Here is a 21,874-nt window from a genome sequence, read left to right as displayed (position 1 = left end):
GTTCACAAGTAAACTAGGAGAGTGATTAAGTTCCAAAGATCTGTCAAATGGATGGAAGTATCCTCTCAGGTAGCAAAATCCATAGCAGGAAAGCTGGTTTTCTGTTTGGCATGGTCTGATGGTGGCAGCAGAAGCCATTACGTAGGCGTCCCCATTGTCCCCAGGGAGTAGATTCCAATCTTTAGAAGACTTTGGCCTTCCAGTCCTCGGGTGAGTGCAAAATCTCTGGGAAGGGCCCTATTGCTGTATGGGATTGTCAAAGACAATACATCAGTGGGCATATTCAAATCCGTTTGTGGAACTGAAGTCTACCTGCAATGACCTACAAGAGGACCTAATGCCTTCCCCTAGTTGGCCAGTAGCCTCTGGAGCAAGCACAGGATAGCATTAGAAGATTACAGTGCAGAAGAGTGAGAGAAGATGACAAGTAAGATAAAATATATAAGATAGAGTTTGTATTTTAATATTTTTTTGGCATGGGGCTTGAACTCAGAGTCTGAGCACTGTCCCAGAGCTTTTTGTGCTCGAGGATTGAGCAATGGTTCCACTTTTCAGGTGTTTAAGTGGAGATAAGAGTCTCATGGACTTTCTTGCCCAGGCTGGATTTGAACCACAACCCTCAGATCTAAGCCTCCTGAGTATCTAGGATTTCTGATGTGAGCCACCACTGCCTGGATATTTTAAGCATTTATTTTAAAATGTACCTTAGTCTTACTATAAAGATGATGTACAGAGAGATTACAATTACATGAGTTAGGTAATGAGGACACCCTTTCATACAGTGTGTTCCCTTGTCTTACTCTTTCCTATTTTAAGCAATTGTTTTTTTGCCAATACTGGGCCTTGAACTTGGGGCCTAAGCACTGTCTTTGGGCTTTCTCAAGGCTAGAGCTCTACCACTTGAGTCACAGCACCATTTCTGGCTTTTTTTTATGTATATGTAATGCTGAGGAATCGAACCCAGGTCTTCGTGCAGGCTAGGCAAGCACTCTACCACTAGGACAAACTCCCGGCATTTTTAAGCGTACAACTCAGTGTTTCTTTTTTTTTTGCCAGTCCTGGGCTTGAGCTCAGGGCTTGAGCAATGTCCTTGGGCTTTCTCAAGGCTAACACTCTACCACTTGAGCCTCAGCACCACTTCTGGCTTTTTGCTATGTATGTGTGGTACCGAGAATCAAACCCAGGTCTTCGTGCATGCTAGGCAAGCACTCTACCAGTAGGCCAAACTCCTGGCCCCAGTGTTTTTTTTTTTTTGAAATATATATCCACATTCCAAGGTACAGAAGCCTTTGCTGCAAATTTCAGTGCATAGTAAAGCTTTCAGGTTCGAGGTGAGAGCAATTCTAACGTAAAAAGTTCATAAGATGAGCTTTTGGGAAGCAGAGATAGGAAGGTGATATGAAGTGTGCAGCTTTTGATGTCCACCTGTACCTGTTTTCAAAAGCAATGCACCAGTGGGTATATTAAAACCCGCTGCAATGATCGGGACCTGGACACAAGTTAGTGCATACAGGAGGGCCCAGGGCCTCCTCCTAGGTGGGCAGTAGCCTCTGAAGCAGCCCCCTATCCTTGGTACCAGACACTTCCATGAGTAAAGAGGTCTTGGAAGATTGCAAAGTACCTCCAGCCTTTGAGTCCTCCTAGCTGGAACTCTGGACATGACAGAGCAGAGAGCAGCCATCTCCCCTGTGTGTGATCTGAATTCTTGAGCCACAGCAGCTGTGAGCATGATGTAGTGATGATTGTCTTTTTTTTTCTGAAGTCTATTTGCAGCAGTGGTAGCTGGAATAGTGATGATGGTGGCTGAATGGGGGACTTACTCAGTCCCCAGCTGAGCCAGGGGACTGGAGGGGCCTCCTACAAGCTGCCCTGTCCGTGGAAAATTGATGGTGGCAGTGGACTTCACTGAACCCAACAGTATTGCCCATTCTCACCCCACAGAGCCGGAGACTTCTTGGATTTCCTTGGCCGATTTGCAAGCCATTCAGCTATGAGAGCAAAGCTACAGAATGGTGTTCCTGAGGCCCCTAGTTCAATAAAGAGAATGAATGGCTTTGGCCGACTCTAGACAAGCAGGGGAAACAGCCACAGTGAAGACTGCTGTGATTTTCATGGGATCTCTAGGACGCACTGATACCTAGCAAAAGCCCAGGTTAACCACATGGAAACCTGTGGTCTATAGTGGACATTATTTTGACATTTTGGGGAGAAGGCTCAAACCTTTCCTCATCTGAGCAGCATGTATTTGTTTCCCAGAGTGCAGTTAGATGATCAACTCTGTGACTGTAGCCAGATTCTCCCAGGTTGAATGCCTTACAGTGGGCCTGCAGGCATTGAGGAAATAAGTATTCCACTAAGGCCAGGAGCTGGGACAAAACTCCCAGGGTAAGGAATATGAATTACCTTCCAGAACCACCAGAGGGCAGGAAAGAGCCATGCAACCTCCAGTCTGAGCAGTTATTCTGACTGAACAAGTTATTCTGACTGAAAGAGAGAGAGAGAGAGAGAGAGAGAGAGAGAGAGAGAGAGAGAGAGAGAGAGAGAGAGAGAGAGAGAGAGAGAGAGAGGAGAGGGAGGGAGGGAGGGAGGGAGGGAGGAGAGAGAGAGAGAGAGAGAGAGAGAGAGAGAGAGAGAGAGAGAGAGAGAGAGAGAGAGAGAGAGAGAGAGAGAGAGCGCGCATCAGCTGTGATATCAGGCTGAGCTGAGTTGGTGTTGCACAAAGTGACACCTCCAGGCCTGCAGATCTGGCCTCAAAACAGGTGGCAAGAAGCTATGTAAGTCCCCAGCCCCACAGAAGGGTCATTCTTGTTAACCTCACTGCTAATATGTGGACTCCTTACTTGGAATTTAGTTTTCACTTTTCTCAAGCTAATTTTGTAATTCTGCTGCATAAACTTCACTTTCCAGGACATTTCATAAAATGTTTATTAAGCTGAAGTTAGATTAAGCAGTTTTGGGGAGCATAATTAATGGCTTAGATCATTTTTGTGATTTTTGGAAAATGAGGTGCAAATATTGCCTTAAAACTCTGTCCCACACAATCTGAGTAAAATTGGACACTTGTAATTCTGGCTTCGTGTCACACTTCATCCACAGGTGGACAAAATGGCCAGCCTCTACAACATCCACCTGCGAACTGGCTGCTTCTGCAACACGGGGGCCTGCCAGCGGCACCTGGGGTTAAGTGACAACATGATCAAGAAACATTTCGAGGTTGGTATAGAACCCTGTGGCCTAAATACTATGACATCCACAGGACTGCACCGGGAGCGCATTGTGTCTGGTCATGCATCTTGTCTGGTGGTTGGACCTGTCTAATGGATAACCCTCTACTTTTCCTTCCTTCAAGGGCAGCTCTCTAGGTGTGAGAGATGCAAGAGTGAGCATCAGCAGCCCCTGAGTCTAACCCCTCATTGCTTCTGAGACTTGGTCAATCTTTGTTTTTATTATCTATTAGTAATTATATAAAAGGGTTCAACAAATCAGTGTATAAGTAAAATACATCTTAAAAATCAATTATCTTTAGTTATAAAAGGGGATGTAGTTCAATACATCTATTTGTGAATATATCTTGATCAGTGTCCCCCTTCCAGCATTCTCCCCCATGACATATGTATATCTGTGAGTGCATGTTTGCATATGCATGTATGTTACTTGGGCTTGAATACAAGACCTGTATGCTGTTCCGTAGCTTTTTCCCTTAAGGCCAGCACCCTGCTACTTGAGCAGTAGCTCCATTTGTGACTTTATTTGGTGGTTAATTGAATATGAGTCTCTTGGATTAATTTGGGCTGTCTTTGGAACCTTGGATCTCAGTCTCTTGAATAGCTAGGATGACAGGCTTGAGCCATCAGCTACTGCCATGGTCTTTGAATAAATGTTTTCCATGAAGTATTTCTGTTAAACTCTTTAATTGGCTCCAATTCACAGCCAGTCCATGGGAGGTCTGGGAATTGGGCCTCTGAGCATGCATTGCTTGAACAGTCTCAGCTACACAGCACATTGGTGTTGCAAGTCTGTTTTCCTAGGCTAATTTAAAAAATCGTCACAGTTTGCTTTTATAAAACAGTTTCTAATCCATGAGACATGAGTACATCTGACGATGTGATTTCCCTTATTCCAGGCTGGGCATGTGTGTGGCGACCACATTGATCTCATAGATGGACGACCCACGGGTTCTGTGAGGATTTCCTTTGGATACATGTCCACTGCGGAGGATGCTGAGGCCTTTCTCAAGTTTATGGTAGCCCTCTCCCTTCACTCATCAGGTCACCAGCCTGTTTCTAAGGCCAGAACTGGGGAGCCTGGGGCCAAATCAACAGAGGACAAGGCACAGGATGAGCCTGCCATCCCCAACAGTCACTGTCTCTCACCTGAGGAAGACCACCACTCAGACTCCAGGATTTGGAACAACTCCCACCCCTCGCATCCACCTTTGAAAGAAGTGTCCAGCACCTGGCAGTTCCCAGTGGAGGAACCTGCAGGTGTCCTGAATAGGAGCCCTGAGCTCCCTGTTGTCACCAGAATTTGCCTTTACCCCATCAAATCCTGTGCTGCATTTGAGGTAATGGCTTTCACTGCAGCACACATAGCAACACCAGCTTTTTGTTTCCTTTTAGCCTCTCTCTCTCTCTGATAAAAAATGTGGCAAGTAAATCATGGAAAATTAAAAAAAAATCACAAATGAACCTATTTGCTACCAAAAAACCTCTGATCTTATTCTGCCTTTCTTGATATATGCTACATTTTGTTTACTAAGAAGAGTGATTCTGGGTGGTGAACGCTTAGTCTCTGGTATTTATTCTAGCTGTGCCTTTCACTGAGTGCAGGTGCTGGTTCCTAACTATAGCATTCCATCACATATCTTCAGGCTCTCTGGCTTCTCATTGGGCATATCTAAGGCATTGCTATTGGTTGGCCCTGCATAAACAAGTAAATTTCCACTGTTCCTGAACAGAGGCAGGTGAGGGCTCCATGCTCCTGTTGGCGAGACAGACTGTGATTTTCCATGTGGGTTGTATTCTGTAGGACAAGCACAGAGAGTGTGAAGACTGGCTTTGCTGGCCAACTTGGTGGCTATTTCCCAACCCCAGTTTGTGCAAGACCCATGTCTGGACAGGCCTCCACCACAACAGAAAGGGATACAGAAAGCAGGAGTCCACAGGATGAAGCTGGAGATCCGATAGGACAGACATCTGCTTTTCACCATAGGCTCTTGCCTCTGTAATGTCAGGCATTCGTGTGCCCTCCCTATCTTGAACACAAGCTGAAGTGGAGAAGGCTGGGAGATGAAAACAGGCAGCTCACTCCCATGCTATTCTTTTTACACTGCCAACTTAGTTTTATGTTTATCTCCTCTGTCTCTCCTTCAGGGGTATATGGGAATTCCCAAACTCTGCCTGGATTTGTGCAATACTGTGAAGCTTATCTTTGGCCTAAAACATAACTTCCTTTTTGTTTAGGTGACCAAGTGGCCTATAGGAAACCAAGGGCTGCTCTTTGACCGGAGCTGGATGATTGTGAATCACAACGGTGTTTGCCTGAATCAGAAGCAGGAGCCACGGCTCTGCCTGATCCAGCCTTTCATTAACCTGCAGGAAGGGAGGATGGTCATCAAAGCGGAAGGTATCAGAGGGCTTCATTTCCCACAGAGCACATTGAGAGTGGTGCTCACACTTTGATACAAGTAAAAGAATGTCATTTCATCTACCAAATATTAAAATTATCCTGAAGTAAGTGAACTGGTGTGTAGGAGAGACAATAGAAAGTTTGTTTCTGGGTGCTGGTGGCTCAAGCCTGAAGTCCTAGCTACATAGGAGGCTGAGATCTCAGGATCATGGTTCAAAGCCAGCCTGGGCAGGATGTTTTGTGAGACTCTTATATCCAATTACCCAGCAGAAAACTGGAAGTAGAGCTGTGGCTTAAAGTGGCAGAGTGCTAGCCTTGAATAGAGCTCAAGGACAGTGCCCAGGCTCCTGTGTTCAAGCCCTAAGATGGACCAAAGAAAGAAAAATGTATATCCTTCTGTGTTGGCAAACTTCTGGAAAGAAAAGGGACTAATCCAATTGTCAAAATCAGAAAGAGAAGGGTGGAATATCAGCACATGGGAGGCTGAGGCAGAAGATTCACAAGTTGAAGGCCAGCTTGATTGGGCTGTATAGTGAGACCCTGTCTCCAAGTAAATACATGCATGCATCCGTACATACACACATAGGAAATAAAGATGTATAAACTTGGAATGATATGATATTCTTTATGCTTACATTCTCTTTTTCTTTCCCTCATTATAACATGTCTTTCAGGCATTAATATTTTCTGGCTGATTGGTTTTTTTGGGGGGGTGGTAAGCTGTCTAACATTTAGAAAAATGGAATCTGGTGCCTGCACTGGCCTGGAACCATGATCCCCACCTTTCAAGTAGCTACAATTATAAGCATGAGCCACCCACAATTAGTTATAGTACCCTTTATTCAAGTTCATATGCCCAAGATATTAACAGCAATTTTTATGGAACACATGTCACACACTCATATGTATCTATATATATATCTGTCTGTGTATAGATATATGTGTGTACACACATGCACACATTGTAAGGAAAAATGACTAGATCTCCATTCCCATTAACCTAGTATCTTTTTTTTTGCTATTTTTCCATATATTTTTATTGTAATTATTAGAAGTGTTACATTATATTCACCAGACAGAAAGTGCATTACTTCACAAACATTGATACCCTTTCTCAATGTCATGGTCCCCATTTCCCTCCTCCCTTCCCCCGCTCATCTTGATTTCCCCCTTCCCTATCCATTTTCAAATAACCAATTAAGCATATATAAAATATATCAGATAACAAGGTGAAATATTGTAACAATATGAGATAACCAAAGGACAGCAAAAGAGATAAGAGATAGCATAGTACATTAAGGACAACAATCATTCATTATATGGCTTTTGTTTCTATATTCTGAGGTCCTTACTTTTAGCGTTATTCTATATGGCCTTATGTATGTAGATTTTGTTCTATTGTAAATCTCTGCTATGAGAGCCCAAGGTTTCTACTGATTATGACAAATGAGTGAAACCATTGAGCCTATGTTCCTTTGAGTCTGGCTTACTTCACTTAATATGATTTTTTTCTAAGTCGTTCCATTTCCTTACAAATGGGGCGATGTCTTTCTTTCTGACAGCAGCATAGAATTCCATTGTGTACAAATACCACATCTTGTTGATCCATTCATCAACTGAGGGGCATCTGGATTGGTTTCATATCTTTGCTATGGTAAACAGTGCTGCAATGAACATAGTTGTGATAGTGGATTTAGTATGTCTTTGTTTCTGGACGATTGGGTAAATGCCAAGTAGTGGAATTGCTGGGTCATAGGGGACTCTATGTTTACTCTTCTGAGGCACTGCCATACTGCTTTCCATAGTGGTTGAATGAGTTTGCACTCCCACCAACAGTGTAGTAGTGATCCCGCCTGGCCACATCCCCTCCAGCATCTGTTGTTATTAGATTTCTTGATCCTGGCCATTCTAACTGGAGTGAGGCGGAATCCTAGTATCTTTTTTTTTTTTTTTTTTTTTTAAAGCAGCTCAAATCCAGTTCGATGCTGACTCCCAGGGGCCGTGAGAATCGATGCTCTATGCTGATATCTTTATCTCTTGAGCTTATATGCCTGCCTGTTCATTACTAAAGAACGGCACAGAGAGCAAGGGTCTCAGCGTGTGGCGTCAGATGGAACAAGAAACTTTTCTCAGGCCTTTCCAGAGGCCCCCCTACCCCAGGTCTATGAATGTGATGGCTTCAGTGTACGATCTTGCATGAGAAAGAGATTTAAGGCACCAGCTATAGGTGGTACAGATAATGATGAAGAAAATCACTGTTATAATGACACGTTGAATTCCAATGGCATTCAAAGTCTGGAACATCTCAGGATAATGGACTTTGACATACACATATACTCAGTTTGCATGGTGATAGATGTGCCTTTATCTTTGCTCATTAGGGATGGAGCCTATAGAAGTGCCTCTTGAGGAAGACAGCGGACAGGCTCAGATTTACCAAAGCAAAGTGTGTGCAGACAGGTGAGTGTGTGAATTGGCCATAATGACACAGAGGGGAAGAGAGCGTGGCTTTGCCTGGCCTGTCCACTGTCATACCTTCTGTCTAGTGGATGTGCAACCCCCTCCCTTCTCAAGTCTGTACTAGGTGCTCTCTCTTCCTGTAATGCTCTTGCCTATTTATAAACACCACAGGCCTTATTTCCCTTCCCCCTAGTATGTACATCTGTCTGTCTTTCTTTAACCAGGGAGACCTTCATCTAACGTTCTTTTCTCAAAGGGCCACCTGAGCACATATAGAAGCCAGGCCCTTGTTTCCATTTTCCCTGCAGTATTTATCTCCTCCCCAATGTACCATTTGTTTTCGATCCCTCTCTGAGTCACCCTTGCAGGGTCTGAGATCGTACTGCATGCAGGAACATGGGATTGGATGAAGTGGGAAGCAGGGAAACATTTTAGGGGCCACAAACTTTTCAAAGGTTGGTGGGTATGGAGTGGTTAGATCCAGGTGAATGTGAGAAGGCCACTAAGCACTTGGTGAGATGGAATGCAGCTGTGGACCAGGGCTGGGGCAAAAATTGGGCCCTGGACATATATTCTGGAAAGAGAATCTCCTGATGGAGCTGAGGGATTGGATGAGGATAAGGAGTTATCACGATATCCCTCAGGTTTCTAAAGCGGAACACTGAGTTGATAAACTTGTAAGGTAGGTATCACAGGGTTATGAATCTCATTGGGTTACTAGTGATAAATCACCTGCTAATATCTAGGAAATGTGAATGATGTTAAGGATAATATCATTTCTATTTTATTTATTTATGTATTTTTATTTTTGGCTGCCCTGGAGTTTGAACTCATGGTCTTGTATTTTCTGGGTAGGTGTGCTATCACTTGAGACATACCCTAGCCCTTTATTTTTTCCTTTTTGGGAGAAAGGATGTTGCGTTTTTGCCTTATTGGGCCTGGACCATAGTTTTCTTGATTTTTACCTCCCAAATAGCTAGTATTATAGGCATGTCACCATGGCAGTCCTGGGGATTGAACTCTGGGGCCTGAGTACTGTCCTTGGGCTTTTTCCTTCAAAGCTAGCATTCTGCCTCTTGAGCCATAGCACCACTTCTGGCTTTTTCTATGTATGTGGTATCAAGGAATGGAACCTGGATCTTTTTTCATGCTAGGCAAGCATTCTACCACTAGGCCCAACTCCTGGGCCCCAGCTTCTTATTTTTTTTTTTTTAATGCTGCATGTTTATAATCTTAATATATCAGATGTCTATATCCCTGTGATCTAAATCTGTTTTGCACCTGGCAAGGCGGAATAGCATATTTCCAAGTCACAGGAAACCTAGCCCACTGAATACCAATGAATTTTCCCTTCCTAATAAAGCATCTGATGACTGTACATAGCTTACTAAAGATGGTGCTACTGCAAAGATTTGAAATAAATTAATTTCCTTCCTCACTAGTGTGAACATATGCAGCCATGCAAGTCACGACATGATAGGTGAAATACTAAAGCTGCATCCAAACTCCACCCAGGCAATCGGTGACCCTGGATGTCCTGCAGAGGAGCCCTCTGGGAATAAAAAGGGCTTTTCACCCAGGATAGTTAGTGTTGACAGAACTGAGTCCAGAGTTGTGCTGCACTTCACCCTGAGAGCTGAAGCTTGGGGCCACTTTCTTGCTCTAATGTGTACCTGGAGGTCAAAAGGTTGGCTGCTTTCTTGTTATAAAGTGTACTAATTTCACTTTTTCCCCCAATTTAAACATTCACTACAGCACATTTTTGATTAGGGCGATGAGCTTTGACTCAGTACATTTGCATGCTACTAGATTAGACTTGGTAAAGAAAAACTAGCCCTCTAGGGAAGGGGCTGTTATCTTTCAGGCACACCCCTGAGTGTACATTTTTCTTGGCTGTACTTGAGAAGAAGGAAGCACTCTGATTAATGAGCTTTTCATTTAGCTAGAGGTTAGATCTATTTCTGCTCAGAACTGTGGGTGTTCAATCCTGAGCTTAGGTGCCAAGTCTCTCAAAGCACAGAAGAGAGGACCATAAAGTAATGGCCTTCCCTTTTATAATAGGATGCTAACTATTCTTAGTAAAAATTAGTTTTTTTCGATCTATTGCCCCACCAATACTGGGATTTGAACTCTTGCTCTTGCAAGTTGGGCCCTCTACTATTTGAGCCATGTCTCCAATTCTGTTTTGCTTTATGTTTTTGTATAGAATCTTGTGTGGTTTTTCCCAGAGATTGGGTTTGGCTAGTGATCCTCCTACCTATCCCTTTCTTGTACCTGTAATTTCAGGTGCATTCTACCATGTCTGAATTGTTGGTTGAGATGGTGGTGTCACTTTTTTCCAGGATGGCCTAAAACTATGATTCTCCTCATCTCTACTACCTGGCAGCTGCCTTTTAAAAGATTCTAGAAGTCTGGTTGCTAATGGCACATATCCACAATCCTAGCTTCTCTGAAGGTTGAGGTCTGGAGGGTAATAGTTTGAGGCCAGGCATAGTCAAGAAACTGTCTCTAAAACAACTAACAAAAATCAGAACTGAAGGCATGATTCAAATGGTACCATGCCAGCCTAGTGAACATAAGGCCTTGAATATAAGCCCACAGACATAAAATAAGAGGATTCCAGAGGATTTTAGGGTTTTAAAACATCTAATTAGTAAACACACCCCTCACAGTATTTTATTGACACAGAATTAATTTTGCAAACCAGACATAGCAGCCTGTGATGATCTGACTGGGAGAAAAAATGTTTTAATCAGTCCCATTGCAAAACACCAAAGACACAAATTCTTAGAGCAAACTATCATTCTAAGCCTCAAATTCTAAGCCTCTCAGAGTCAATAAATAAAAAAAACTCAAGCCCTTCTAGGAGGATCTTGCAAAGCTTTTGATCTGATCTGAAAGCTTCCTGTAAGCCCACAGCACAGGTCTTCTTGTGACTTGTAATTCTCCCAGTTGCTCCCGCTACCGTCTCCGAGAGTCTAGTGTAGTATTCTGTCATTTTAAATTGCATCTAGAATTATTGTTTAAAGAAGCACTATGCAAAAGCTCACCCCTCTTTATTCCTCCCCCTCATCAAGGGTAAATACTTACGATTGTGGAGAAGAAATTTCAAAATGGTTGTTCAAGTTTTTTGGCCGTCCATGTCATTTAATCAGACAGAGTTCAAACTTCCAACGAAATGTTAAGAAGAAACCCGGAAAAGGTATGCATTTAGCACAGACTCTTAGAGGAATGAGGTCCTGGCTTGCTCATGTGCAGACAGCAGGGGTGGTATGTCTTTTGTAGCAAGAGCTAGAGGATCTACAGACTTTTTAAGAAGGCCCAGGAACGTATAGGGAAGCCTTCTCACTTCTGTTCAAAACTTCTGCCTCTGAGTTCTGTGTGTTTAGAAGCATAATTTAGAGAGGGAGAGGGAGAGGGAGAGGGAGAGGGAGAGAGAGAGAGAGAGAGAGAGAGAGAGAGAGAGAGAGAGAGAGAGAGAGAGAGAGAGAGAGAGAGAGAGAGAGAGAGAGAGTGTATTGGGGAGAAGGGGTGCTCATAGGAATGAGCACTTCTCAGGGATGAGAACTCAGGGAGAATTTGAAATTGGAAAATTTTATAATTTCACTTGTAGTACCACATACACAGAAAACGCTGGAAGTGGCACTGTGGTTCAAGTGGCAGAGTACTAGCCTTGAGCTATCCAAGGACAGTGCCCAGGCCCTGAGTTCAAGCTCCAGGACTGGGCTTGGAAAAGAAAAATGTTTGAAGTCAGATCGGACCATTAAGGTCTGTTAAAGAATTTCTTCCACTAATTTTTTTCTATTTTCTTTTTTTTGCCAGTATTCAGGCTTGAATTCTGGGCCTAGTTGTTATCCCTGGGCTCCTTTTGCTCAAAGCCAGCACTCTACCATTTGAGCTGCACTTCCATTTTTGGCTTTAATTGGAGATAGGAGTCTTGGACTTTCTACCTGGGCTGGCTTTGAATAGATAGGATTATAGATATGAGTCACCAGTACCCAGCCAAACTGAGTTCTTATAATATTAATAGTACCTAGCTGATCAATACAAGTAATAGTATACATTTAGAAGAAAATAATTATTAAACATAAAGAGTAAAAAGAGTTAAAAACAGAAATTAATAGTGGAAATCCCTTACTGATCATTCACACCCATCAATTATTGTCAACTGTGGCCAAACTTGCCAACAACAGACATCTCTATCTCCTGAGAAATCTTGTTGAAGTGAGAAAGTGCTGGGAAAAGAAGGAGTTTTGTTAATACATAATTACTCAAATCTCTCTTCTAAAGTCTGACCAGAGCACAGGGACCTAACATGAAAATGCCTTTCATCATCTGTCACTTGACGATTTAATTACTTTCTGCAGTTTTGTGGGTAGTGAGGATTTGGAATCCATCCGACCCACAGAGGATGATTGGCCTCGGCTTTACAGACTTTTTATTTTCTCAGCTCCAGGGTTTGAAAAGGGCTTTTGTTTGCCATCCTTGAGATTGTCAGCGCCCAGAGGCAGGGTGCCTTCAGGACCTGTGGCCTTTGCTCGGTGACAGGGAAAAAGGCACTTTGTGGAGAGGCTGAGATTGTACGCCTTTCTGGGGCAGAGCCATTTTAGTAAAGATGACCCCTTTGATAAATTGGAGATGTAGAGTTTGGACACTTTTGTGTACTTTGGGGTCCACAGTCCTAGTCTGGAGATGCTCAGGAGGCCCTGCCCACCTTCCCCTTCTATCAGTATCTTAGATAAGGACAGTGACAGTGGGCCCATTAGATGAAGCTGGTGGTAAGCTGCCAGCAGTTTTGAATGCATCTGAGATTTTATTTCAATAATTTCTTTCATTTCAATGATTAAATAATTTCTACTGTTTATATCTATAGTTAATGTAGATTTAGAAGCTCTTTCTTGGCCTTCTGTCCCCACAAAGCCCCTCTCCCTTGCTTGTGTGTGAAGAAGGGCATGCTTACCCCAGCATTCCCCCCCTTTTTTACTGTTATGATAAGGAGGGGTTACAGTTACATTAATCAGGTAGTAGGTGCATTACTTTACTCCCGCTTCTTCCAAGAAGTGCCTGCAAGCATTCTTTCCTGGAAGAATTTATTTCACATCAACATTTGATTGCTATTTTCTCTAGATTATTTTAGAGTATGCTAGAAACTCACTTTCCTTTCTGTTTCCTGAGATCTTTTGAATGTTTTTGCTTTTGCCAAGGGGCCATTTTTATTCCCTTGTAGATAGTGTCTAAGATGCATATCCATGTAAACAAGATTTAGCAGAGTTCCAAGAAAGTAATTGCTCTTTTCAATGCTCCATGGTTTTCAGATCAGTTGTCTAGCACCACCACCTCCCTTTCTCTGGTGAATGAAGCTCAGTATCTGCTGATAAACACATCAAGTGTTATGGAACTTCAGAAGCAATTAAATACCAGGTAAGATCCATGTATGACTATTTGCTCCTGGTAGTTGGCCTGGTACTCACCTGGAAAAGAAAGATCTGAGAGACAATGAATTCAGACCCTTTAGTAACAGATGAGAAACTGAGGCTCAGAGAACTCAGAAAACTTCTTGTTCCCATGAATCTTGCTGAGGTTTATCTTTTTTAATCCTCTATGCTAATCAATGCATTAGTTACTTCTGCATGCCTGTGACAAGATACCCAAGAGAAAACTAAAAGGAGGAAAGAGAGAAAGAAGTGGGGGGAGGGCAAAGCGAGGAAGGGAGAGGGGATTGGGAAAGAGAAGAAGGAAGGGAGGGAAAGAGGGAAGGAGAGAGGGATCTGGGACGAGGTACCCCTAAGGACCTGCTCTCACTGACTCTACTTCCTCCAGTTAAGTCACTCTTAAAATTTCTATAACCTCCTAAAGTAGCATGACCAGTTGGGGTTTAAATATTCAAAACATGAATCGGTGGTGATGAGGGCGACACTTCACATTCAAGCCATAATCATCAGCTTACTATTAACATAACAAAGACCTTAGCAAATGAAAGAGGTTTATTTTGACTCACAGTTTTTAGGGAATTCAGTCTGTGTTGAGTTGACCCCATTCCTTTGGGTCTGCTGTGGTACTTATAATGGCAGGAATGTTTGGTGGATCACAACCAGTCACCTCATGGTGGAGGAACAACAACAACAAAACAGAGATGTAAGTTCCACAGTCTCCTTCAGGCCATCCCCTCATGACTCAAAGACCCTCTTATGAGGCCTCACCAGCTCCTGATAGCGCTGTGCTGGGGCTGAGCCTTTCCACATGACCTTTGAGAACACTTCAAATGCAAACTGTAGTGTCTTCCATTGATTCTTGTTGAAGAATGCCTAGCTTTCTTTCTGTTTTAAAGAAACATCCCATTGTCTCACTTTGCTACCCACTCCACCCAATTTCGTTGCCTACCCTCCCACGGTCTCTAGGAGCCACATCCTACTTCACTTTTAGCTGAAAAAGAGTGGATATGAAAGCATTAAAAGTGAATTGCGGGTGAGTTTTATTTTATTAGATAGAACGGATGCTCCTAACTGCTCACACTTTACCTGTGCTCTTCCAAGGGCCCAGATGTTAGGAGGACCTCAAAGATCTGTGTGCAGGGTGGGGTGAGAAACGAACGGAGGTACAGAGGCCATTTTGTGGAACTTTGTGGAAGGAAAAAAATTAAATAAAAATGGCAAAAATATCTATCAAATGTTGGTTAAAACAGCAAATAGGATACAAGTGAAGAATAGTATCTATCATCTTTCTTTCTTCCTTCCTTCCTTCCTTCCTTCCTTCCTTTCTTCCTTTCTTCCTTCCTTTCTTCCTTTCTTTCTTTCTTTCTTTCTTTCTTTCTTTCTTTCTTTCTTTCTTCCTTTCTTTCTTCCTTTCTTTCTTCCTTTCTTTCTTTCTTTCTTTCTTTGTCAGTCCTGGGGCTTAAACTCAGGGTCTGAGCACTGTCCTTGGGATTTCTCAAGGCTAGTGCTCTACCACTTGAGCCAAAGTACCACTTCCAGGTTTTTCTGTGTATGTGGAACCCAGGAATGCAACCCAGGGCTTCATGCATGCTATGCAGGCATGCTACCACTAGTCCATACTCCGGGTCCCCCTCTCTCTTTCTTTATAATTTTTTTACTAGTCCTGGGGCCTGAACTCAGAGCCTGACCACTGTCCTTGAGCTTTCTCAAGTCTAGTGCACTACCACTTCAGCCACAAAGCCACTTCTGGCTTTTTCTGTTTATGTGGTACTGGGGAATTGTACTCAAGGCTTCATGCATGCTAGGCAATCACTCTACTACTAGGCCACACTCCTAGCCCTCTTTATGATATTTTAATATCCAAAAGACCACGTGGTCTTCGATCTTTTTAGGTCCTTGGCAGTTCAGTCTGTTGAGAGCTCTTTAAATACTTTGACACATTCCACTTCATAAAACTGTGTTTTGTCTCAGAAATTCACTCACTTGCTCTCTTTCCCCTGGTTTCTAAGCCATCCATCTCTGCAGCTAAGATCTGCTCACCAATTGCCTGCCTCTTATAGGCTTCTCTCTGAGCTCTTGATGTGTCTTTAACCAATGGTCTGATGGCCATAAATAGCACTCATGGTATGTGCATGGTGACCATCCAGGGCCAGAGTAGGGCTGAGAAAGTCAAGCAGCACACAGCAGGAATGTTGAATTATTATATTATAACATTATTTGTCATTCTCCCCCCTCGTGCTGTTCTTGGTATGTCTAAAACAGTGATGAGAATGGAAAGAAAGAAGAATTCCCAATGAAAGATCTCATCTCACGTTTCCGGGCCAATATTATCATGAATGGAACAAGGGCATTTGAAGAAGAGAGATGGGATGAAGTTTCAGTCGGGTCTTTGCATTTTCAGGTAAGTGCCAAACAGTTCTGTAGTCCTTCCCCAAGGGAAGTCGTTAATGATTGACCTCAACCCCCAAATCTTCCCACCACCAACCTTATTTTGTAACCCCCACATCTCAGCATTTCTGGGACACCTGTTGGACATTCCCATTCATCCCCCTATGAGGGTGCATCAGGCAGTTTTCTGCACACACAGAAAATGTGCCCTCTGCATGGACCCAAGGGCTCTGTGCTTCACCTTAGAATATTTATGTCTATGAGATCTCACCCTCCCGACCCTTGCTGTGCTTTGTGGCAGTGTGAAGTTCCTTGGGGTCCATGGCTGCTCCTGTCTTCTTCTGCCTTCTTTTGTGCCCTTGATGATGGCTGGGGAGAAAATGGTAGTCAGAGATAAATCATCCAATGTCACCTCTCCCCAGGCTTTAGGCTCCCAAATCTTCACCAAAGGCTTCAACTACATGAGAAAAAAGAAGAAAGTCTTAGGCTACACTCTGTGTTCCTCATTGGGCTGGTGACGTCCCTGGAAACTGGACTCTGCTGGTCTCTCTCAGCTCATTGCTCCATTAGTACTCTGCTTCTGATATTGATCTTTTCTCCATCCTTGTAACACGCTACCCTTCCTGCCTCCATACCTTTGCCCTTGCTTTCCATTTTGCTTGGCATGTTACTCCAGGGACTCTGTTCAGGGGTTACCTCCTTGGAAGGTGACCCATCACATAGTCATATTATGAACAAACTGCTTACCTCTCCAGAGCATATAAGGGTACAAAGACATATTACCAAATTTTCTTGTATTATTATTAACAGCCTAGTGTGCACATAAGAAATGTAATTATCCCACAACCATACCATGTAGTCCTAGCCACAGTTTGGTTGGGCACCAGTAGCTCACGCCTGTAATCTTCACTACTCAGAAGCTAAGGATCCTGATTCAAAGCCAGTGTGAGCAGGAAAGTCCATGAGACTCTTATCTCCAATTAACCCACACAAAAAAAGCAGACAGTTGAGCTATGGCTCAAGTGGTAGAACACTAACCTTGCACAAAAAATCTCAAGGTCAGCTCCCAGGCCCTGAGATCAATCCCTAGTATTAGTACTAAAAAAAAGTATATTTTAATAGTCTCCCATGTAAGGCAGGACTGACACATCTCTTCCGGAAAGCAGTTTTGTCTAGATATCATCAAGTCCTAACTATTTGTATGCCTGTTGGTTTCATCTCATTTGTGTTGATGGACCCTTAAAAACTTCCATGCAGGAAAGAGAGGTGTGGCAGTTACAATCTGAAGTCACATGATTGACACTGTCCATGCACTAGAAATAGGTTACATGACTTCAAAGAAGAGGAGTTAAGCACACACACAGTATATCTGGGGAATTCTAGGCCATCCATGGAGGAAGCTGTATGCACAGGCTGAGGATGTGGCTGTCACATTCTCATGTGGGAAGATATCCCTGTGTGTTGTGCATCCACACAGGTGCAGGTGTGGTTCCACACCATGTGAGATGAGAGATGGCTCACAGCTCCTTAGTTCATTTGTCTGTGAGGATAAGGAGGAGAGGCAACTGCTCTTCTCTAATGCATTGCATTTCTGTGTTATTTTTACTTCTTATTCAATGAGGGTGTGGGCTAGCAAATAAGTGTTGAAGATAGCAGTAAGTCAAAGCACCAGAAAAATGTTGAAAAGGAATGTTGTAAGAAGCTTGTCATCTTTGTATTTGTATTGGAATAGAGTCCGGAAAATGTCTACTTCTTTATCATTTGAGGAGTTATTATTGTTCTTATTCTTTTTAGTCAATTGTGGGGCTTGAACTCAGGGCCTGGGTATTGTCCCTGAGCTGATTTTGCTCACAGCTAGCTCTCACTTTGAACCATAGCACCACTTCCAATTTCCTGGTGGTTAATTAGAGATGAGACTCTCACTGGGACTTTTCTGCTCTGGCTATCTTTGAACCATGATCCTCAGATCTCAGCCTCCTGAGTAGCTAGGATTACAGGTATGAGCCACTGGCACCTGGCTTGAGGAATTATTTTAAGAGGTCTTTTCCAACAAAGTGACAGTAGTTTTACCTAAGATATTGAATGAGTGGCAACTGGAGGTTGAGCCTGGGCCTGGTAGGTGCTTTAAGGGCCCCAGGGACCTGTCATTTTCAAGAAAGAAAAACTAAGATGTTTCTGGATACAGTGCTGCCCTTTCCCCATTTTATCTATGGGATCTTTGCGTGTAACAGGGATAGCTTCCACTTTTTTTGTGTGTGCCTGTCCAAGAGCTTGAACTCAGGACCTAGGTGCTGTCCTTGGGTCTCTTTTTGTGCTCAAGGCTAGTGCTCTACCACTTGAGCCACAGTTCCACTACTGGCTTTTTGAGTAGCTAGGATTACAGGCATAAGCCACTGGCGCCTAACTTTCATTTCCACTTTTGAGCTTGACTGAGAGGCAGGCCTGAGTTTGACATCTTAGACCCAGTGTGTAACATCCTCATTAAATCCAGCTAAGCTGCTGGAGGAGCAAGTGAGGGCTGCAGAGGTTACAGTCCTGCCTCGCCATCACAGGCCAGGACTGCCACACCTCCGTTATGGCATTCTTTGCTGCTTAAGTGGCCTGGGAATCTTGAGTTTATATTTCGATTGTTTAACTGTTCTGAGCCAGAGTGACAGGAATGAGAGTGACAGGAAAAAGCCAAGGATACATCCAGATTAGGTGAGGGTTTCTAATTTCAGGGCACCATCTGTATTTACCTATGAGTGAGTAGAAGAGAAAAAATTTTAAAGAAAATCCACTGTCCATCCTTCTCCAGAAGCATCTTTCTGATGGCTTTTTTCCCTAGTGGCCCAGTGCTGGCTCATTGGTAGCCTCTGTTCTGCCAGTTTGTCCTCTCCATCCCTGAGTGCTTTTCTTACTCAGATTACCCTCATTTCCTGACAACTGTCATGCTTGCCACACAGTCTTCTTTCTCTAGAGAGTCTGTGCACTAACCTTGCAGCTGACAGACACTTGCAGATCTTCCCAGCATGCACTCGGAGGGACCACTTTCAGACTCGGGGTATTGGATGCACCTTTGTGATTCATCTATGTGAGGTATGAGGGTCTAGGAACGTTTGTGATGACACTGCCTTCTCCATTCTCACCTCCTAGGTGGTGGGGCCTTGTCACAGATGCCAGATGATCTGCATTGACCAAAAAACGGGGCAACGAAACCAAAATGTTTTCCAAAAACTTTCAGAGAGTCGCAAGAGAAAGGTAAACACAACTGCAGCAGGACACTGTGTTTTAAGATCTTGGTATAGTCTTGCCACTGAGACTACACTATAATAGGGCTGAGTAATTCTTAGCAGGGAGTAATTTGCTGTACTTCCCAACATTAATGGCTACCTTTAGGTTTTTTACCTTGTTCCTGGCCCTATCATATTTTCCTTTCTATTCAGTTTCTTACTTTCTACTCCCTTGACCATTATTTTCTCCACCCCAGAGAGTTCCTGAAGAGTAAAATAGCTTAGTATGAATGTCTCTTAGCTTCAGTAACTTGATTACCCAGAGCAGTTAATTCTGTGTGTGTGTGTGTGTGTTGGTCCTGGGGCTTGAACTCACAGGGCCTGAGCACTGTCTTTTAGCTTTATTTGCTCAGGGCTAGAGCTCTACCCCTTGAACTATAGCCCCACTTTTGGGTCTTGGGTGGTTAATGAGAGGTAAGAGTCTTAAGAACTTCACTGCCCTGGCTAACTCTAAACCATGTTCCTCAGATCTCAGCTTCTTAATGAGCTAGAATGATAGGTGTGAACCTTTGGTCACCTGCCTAAAGCAATTTTTAGAGCTGGGAATGGAGGTCAGTATAGCGCTCTTACCTAAGATATATAAGGCCCTGGGTTCAATCTCCAGAGCCTGGAAGAGCAGGGGTTTGTATGGTATTTAGTTTACACAGGTTTCTGTACAGATGTGAGCTAGGTATTCAGAACATTTCTATTTGAATGCTATGGCAACAAGTATGCCCAGTTGATGGGAGCTGCAGAAACTGAGAATGTTGGGCCTTGAGCCTGTCCTATACCGGTTTCCTGGAGAGAGGAGGGGTTAGCACAAACACTACTATCCATCAAAGTATTATTTCTCAGCATTGCTGTTATCCTTACATGCACAATAAAAAATTAGATAGACTAAGTTGACAAGAGAGTACAGGAAATTCCTGTGTATGCTTAACCTGTGTGCAGAAATCTTAAGAAACTAACTTGGCTCTGTCCCCTAACTTGGAGCAAGGGAACATTCCCAGACTTATTCCTGGGACCATTTTTTTTTGTCATTTATGGGGCTTGAACTCAGGGCCTGGGTTCTGTCCCTGAGCTCTTTGTGTTCAAGGTTAGTGCTCTACCACTTTGACCCATAGCATTGCTAGCAGTTTTCTGGAGGAGATGAATTGGAGATAAGAGTCTCATGAACTTTACTTCCTGGGTTGTCTTTCAACTACAATCCTTAGATCTCAGCCTCCTGAATAGCTAGGATTGCAGTTATGAGCCAATAGTGCTCAGCCTTGAGAACATTTTTATGTCCTCCTAAGAGTTCTTTTCTGTGGAGAGTGGCTTACTTTTGCTTTGGTGGTACTAGGATCTGAACTCAGGACCTTGCACTTGTTAGGCAGGCACTCTTCCACTTGGGCCATACACCCAACCTGTTAGCTTCAATGATTTTCATGGTAGGGTCTTGTAGTTTTGCATAGGGCTGGCCTTATAACACAATCCTCCTTCTTGTGGTCTCTATCATAGTAGCTGGGATCACAGCCATGTGCCATGACCTGTAGCTTACTGATTGAGATGGGGTTTGGCTCATGATTTGCCTGGGCTGGCTTTCAATCTCCATCCTCCTGCTCTGAGTCAATCTTGATCCTCCTGCATGATTTACATGTCTCAGTCTATATTCGTAGAGATGTAACTTTAGTTTAGTTGAATATTGTTATTGTTTATGAAATTATTTAACTTCTAACTAATCTAAGCCTTTCTTGTTATCGTTGTTCATGGACAGACAAACTTTGGCGTGTACCTGATGCATAAGTCTTTCGAGTCATCGGCTCCGTGTTTCCTGTCTGTGGGGTCCCAGGTGCTCCCTGTGGTAAAGGAGAGTGTGCACTGCCAGGAGTCACCCGCTTCCCAAAGACACCAGGATTTTACCTCCTAAGGTGTTGGTTGCATACATTCAAGTTTCTCTTTCATAGCAATCGCTACTACTATAAAGATCTGCAGCTTGATTCAGTAGGTAATGGCCTTCCAATAAAGACCATTTCTTTCCTCTGGAGGGAGCGCAGGCTGTGCTCTTTTCACTCTGTATGTGTATCAGCCATGCTATGGAAAAGTACTCCTGAGGCTGCCCGGCTGAAGGCTGTGCTCACACCCTGTGGGGCTGCCATATAGATCTGAAAAATGATTTGTTACAGTCTGGTGACATTTTTAGTAGCTCATGGGGACAATGAACCTAGTATAAGTCCATTGTCGGTTGTCATTTTCTTACAATGTGTATGCTCTCATCCCCACTTTGGTGCTGAGAAATGGGTTCTTAATCACTTCTTTTGAAAATAGGAGAAGGGGGTGGGGGCCTGCTCGGGCTCAGAGGGAGACTTCATGACTACATTCCTCAGGGGGGAGTTTCATCCCAGATGTTTATATTTGGAGTCGAGGCATAAGTTAATCACCTCTCTTTTTGCTTCCTCACTTTGGCCATCAACCTTGTTGCCTTCTGGATGAGGCATGAGGGAGTTACAATCAGTGTCAGCTAATGTAAGCAGTGCTCTCTCAGAGCTTATGGGCTAGCATTATCCCTCTATACAAGAGCATCCAAATCTCAGTCCACAGACAAGTGTAGAGTTGAAGGATCTCATCTGTGCCACAGGTTACCAATGCTTCTTTAGTTTGATGTTGAACACGTCTAGGGAGTAGCAGATAGCTTACTCTGTAGTGTAGTTACACTGAGTTCTCAAAAGTTCTCTC

The 21,874-nt window shown here is 43.5% G+C and overlaps 1 protein-coding gene across 1 annotated transcript in view; it reads left to right on the top strand.

Annotated features, from left to right (window-relative positions):
• Positions 1-21,180, top strand: part of Mocos (molybdenum cofactor sulfurase) — a 35,791-nt gene extending 14,611 nt beyond the window's left edge. Inside the window, exons 7-15 of the mRNA XM_090353238.1 lie at positions 3,097-3,213; positions 4,124-4,564; positions 5,463-5,625; positions 8,010-8,088; positions 11,166-11,290; positions 13,404-13,509; positions 15,783-15,921; positions 19,044-19,148; positions 20,916-21,180. Coding sequence (XP_090209364.1) covers positions 3,097-3,213; positions 4,124-4,564; positions 5,463-5,625; positions 8,010-8,088; positions 11,166-11,290; positions 13,404-13,509; positions 15,783-15,921; positions 19,044-19,148; positions 20,916-21,068 — 1,428 coding nt within the window. The 3' untranslated portion in view covers positions 21,069-21,180. The remainder of the gene's footprint in view (positions 1-3,096; positions 3,214-4,123; positions 4,565-5,462; positions 5,626-8,009; positions 8,089-11,165; positions 11,291-13,403; positions 13,510-15,782; positions 15,922-19,043; positions 19,149-20,915) is intronic.
• The last annotated feature ends 694 nt before the right edge of the window (positions 21,181-21,874 follow it).

This window comes from Megascapheus bottae, chromosome 19 (genome assembly GCF_031878675.1).
Source record: "Megascapheus bottae isolate mThoBot1 chromosome 19, mThoBot2.hap1, whole genome shotgun sequence".
In the NCBI taxonomy this organism is placed as follows: Eukaryota; Metazoa; Chordata; class Mammalia; order Rodentia; family Geomyidae; genus Megascapheus; species Megascapheus bottae.
Note: the sequence above shows the minus strand (reverse complement) of the source record. Positions and strands in the feature narration are given on the sequence as shown.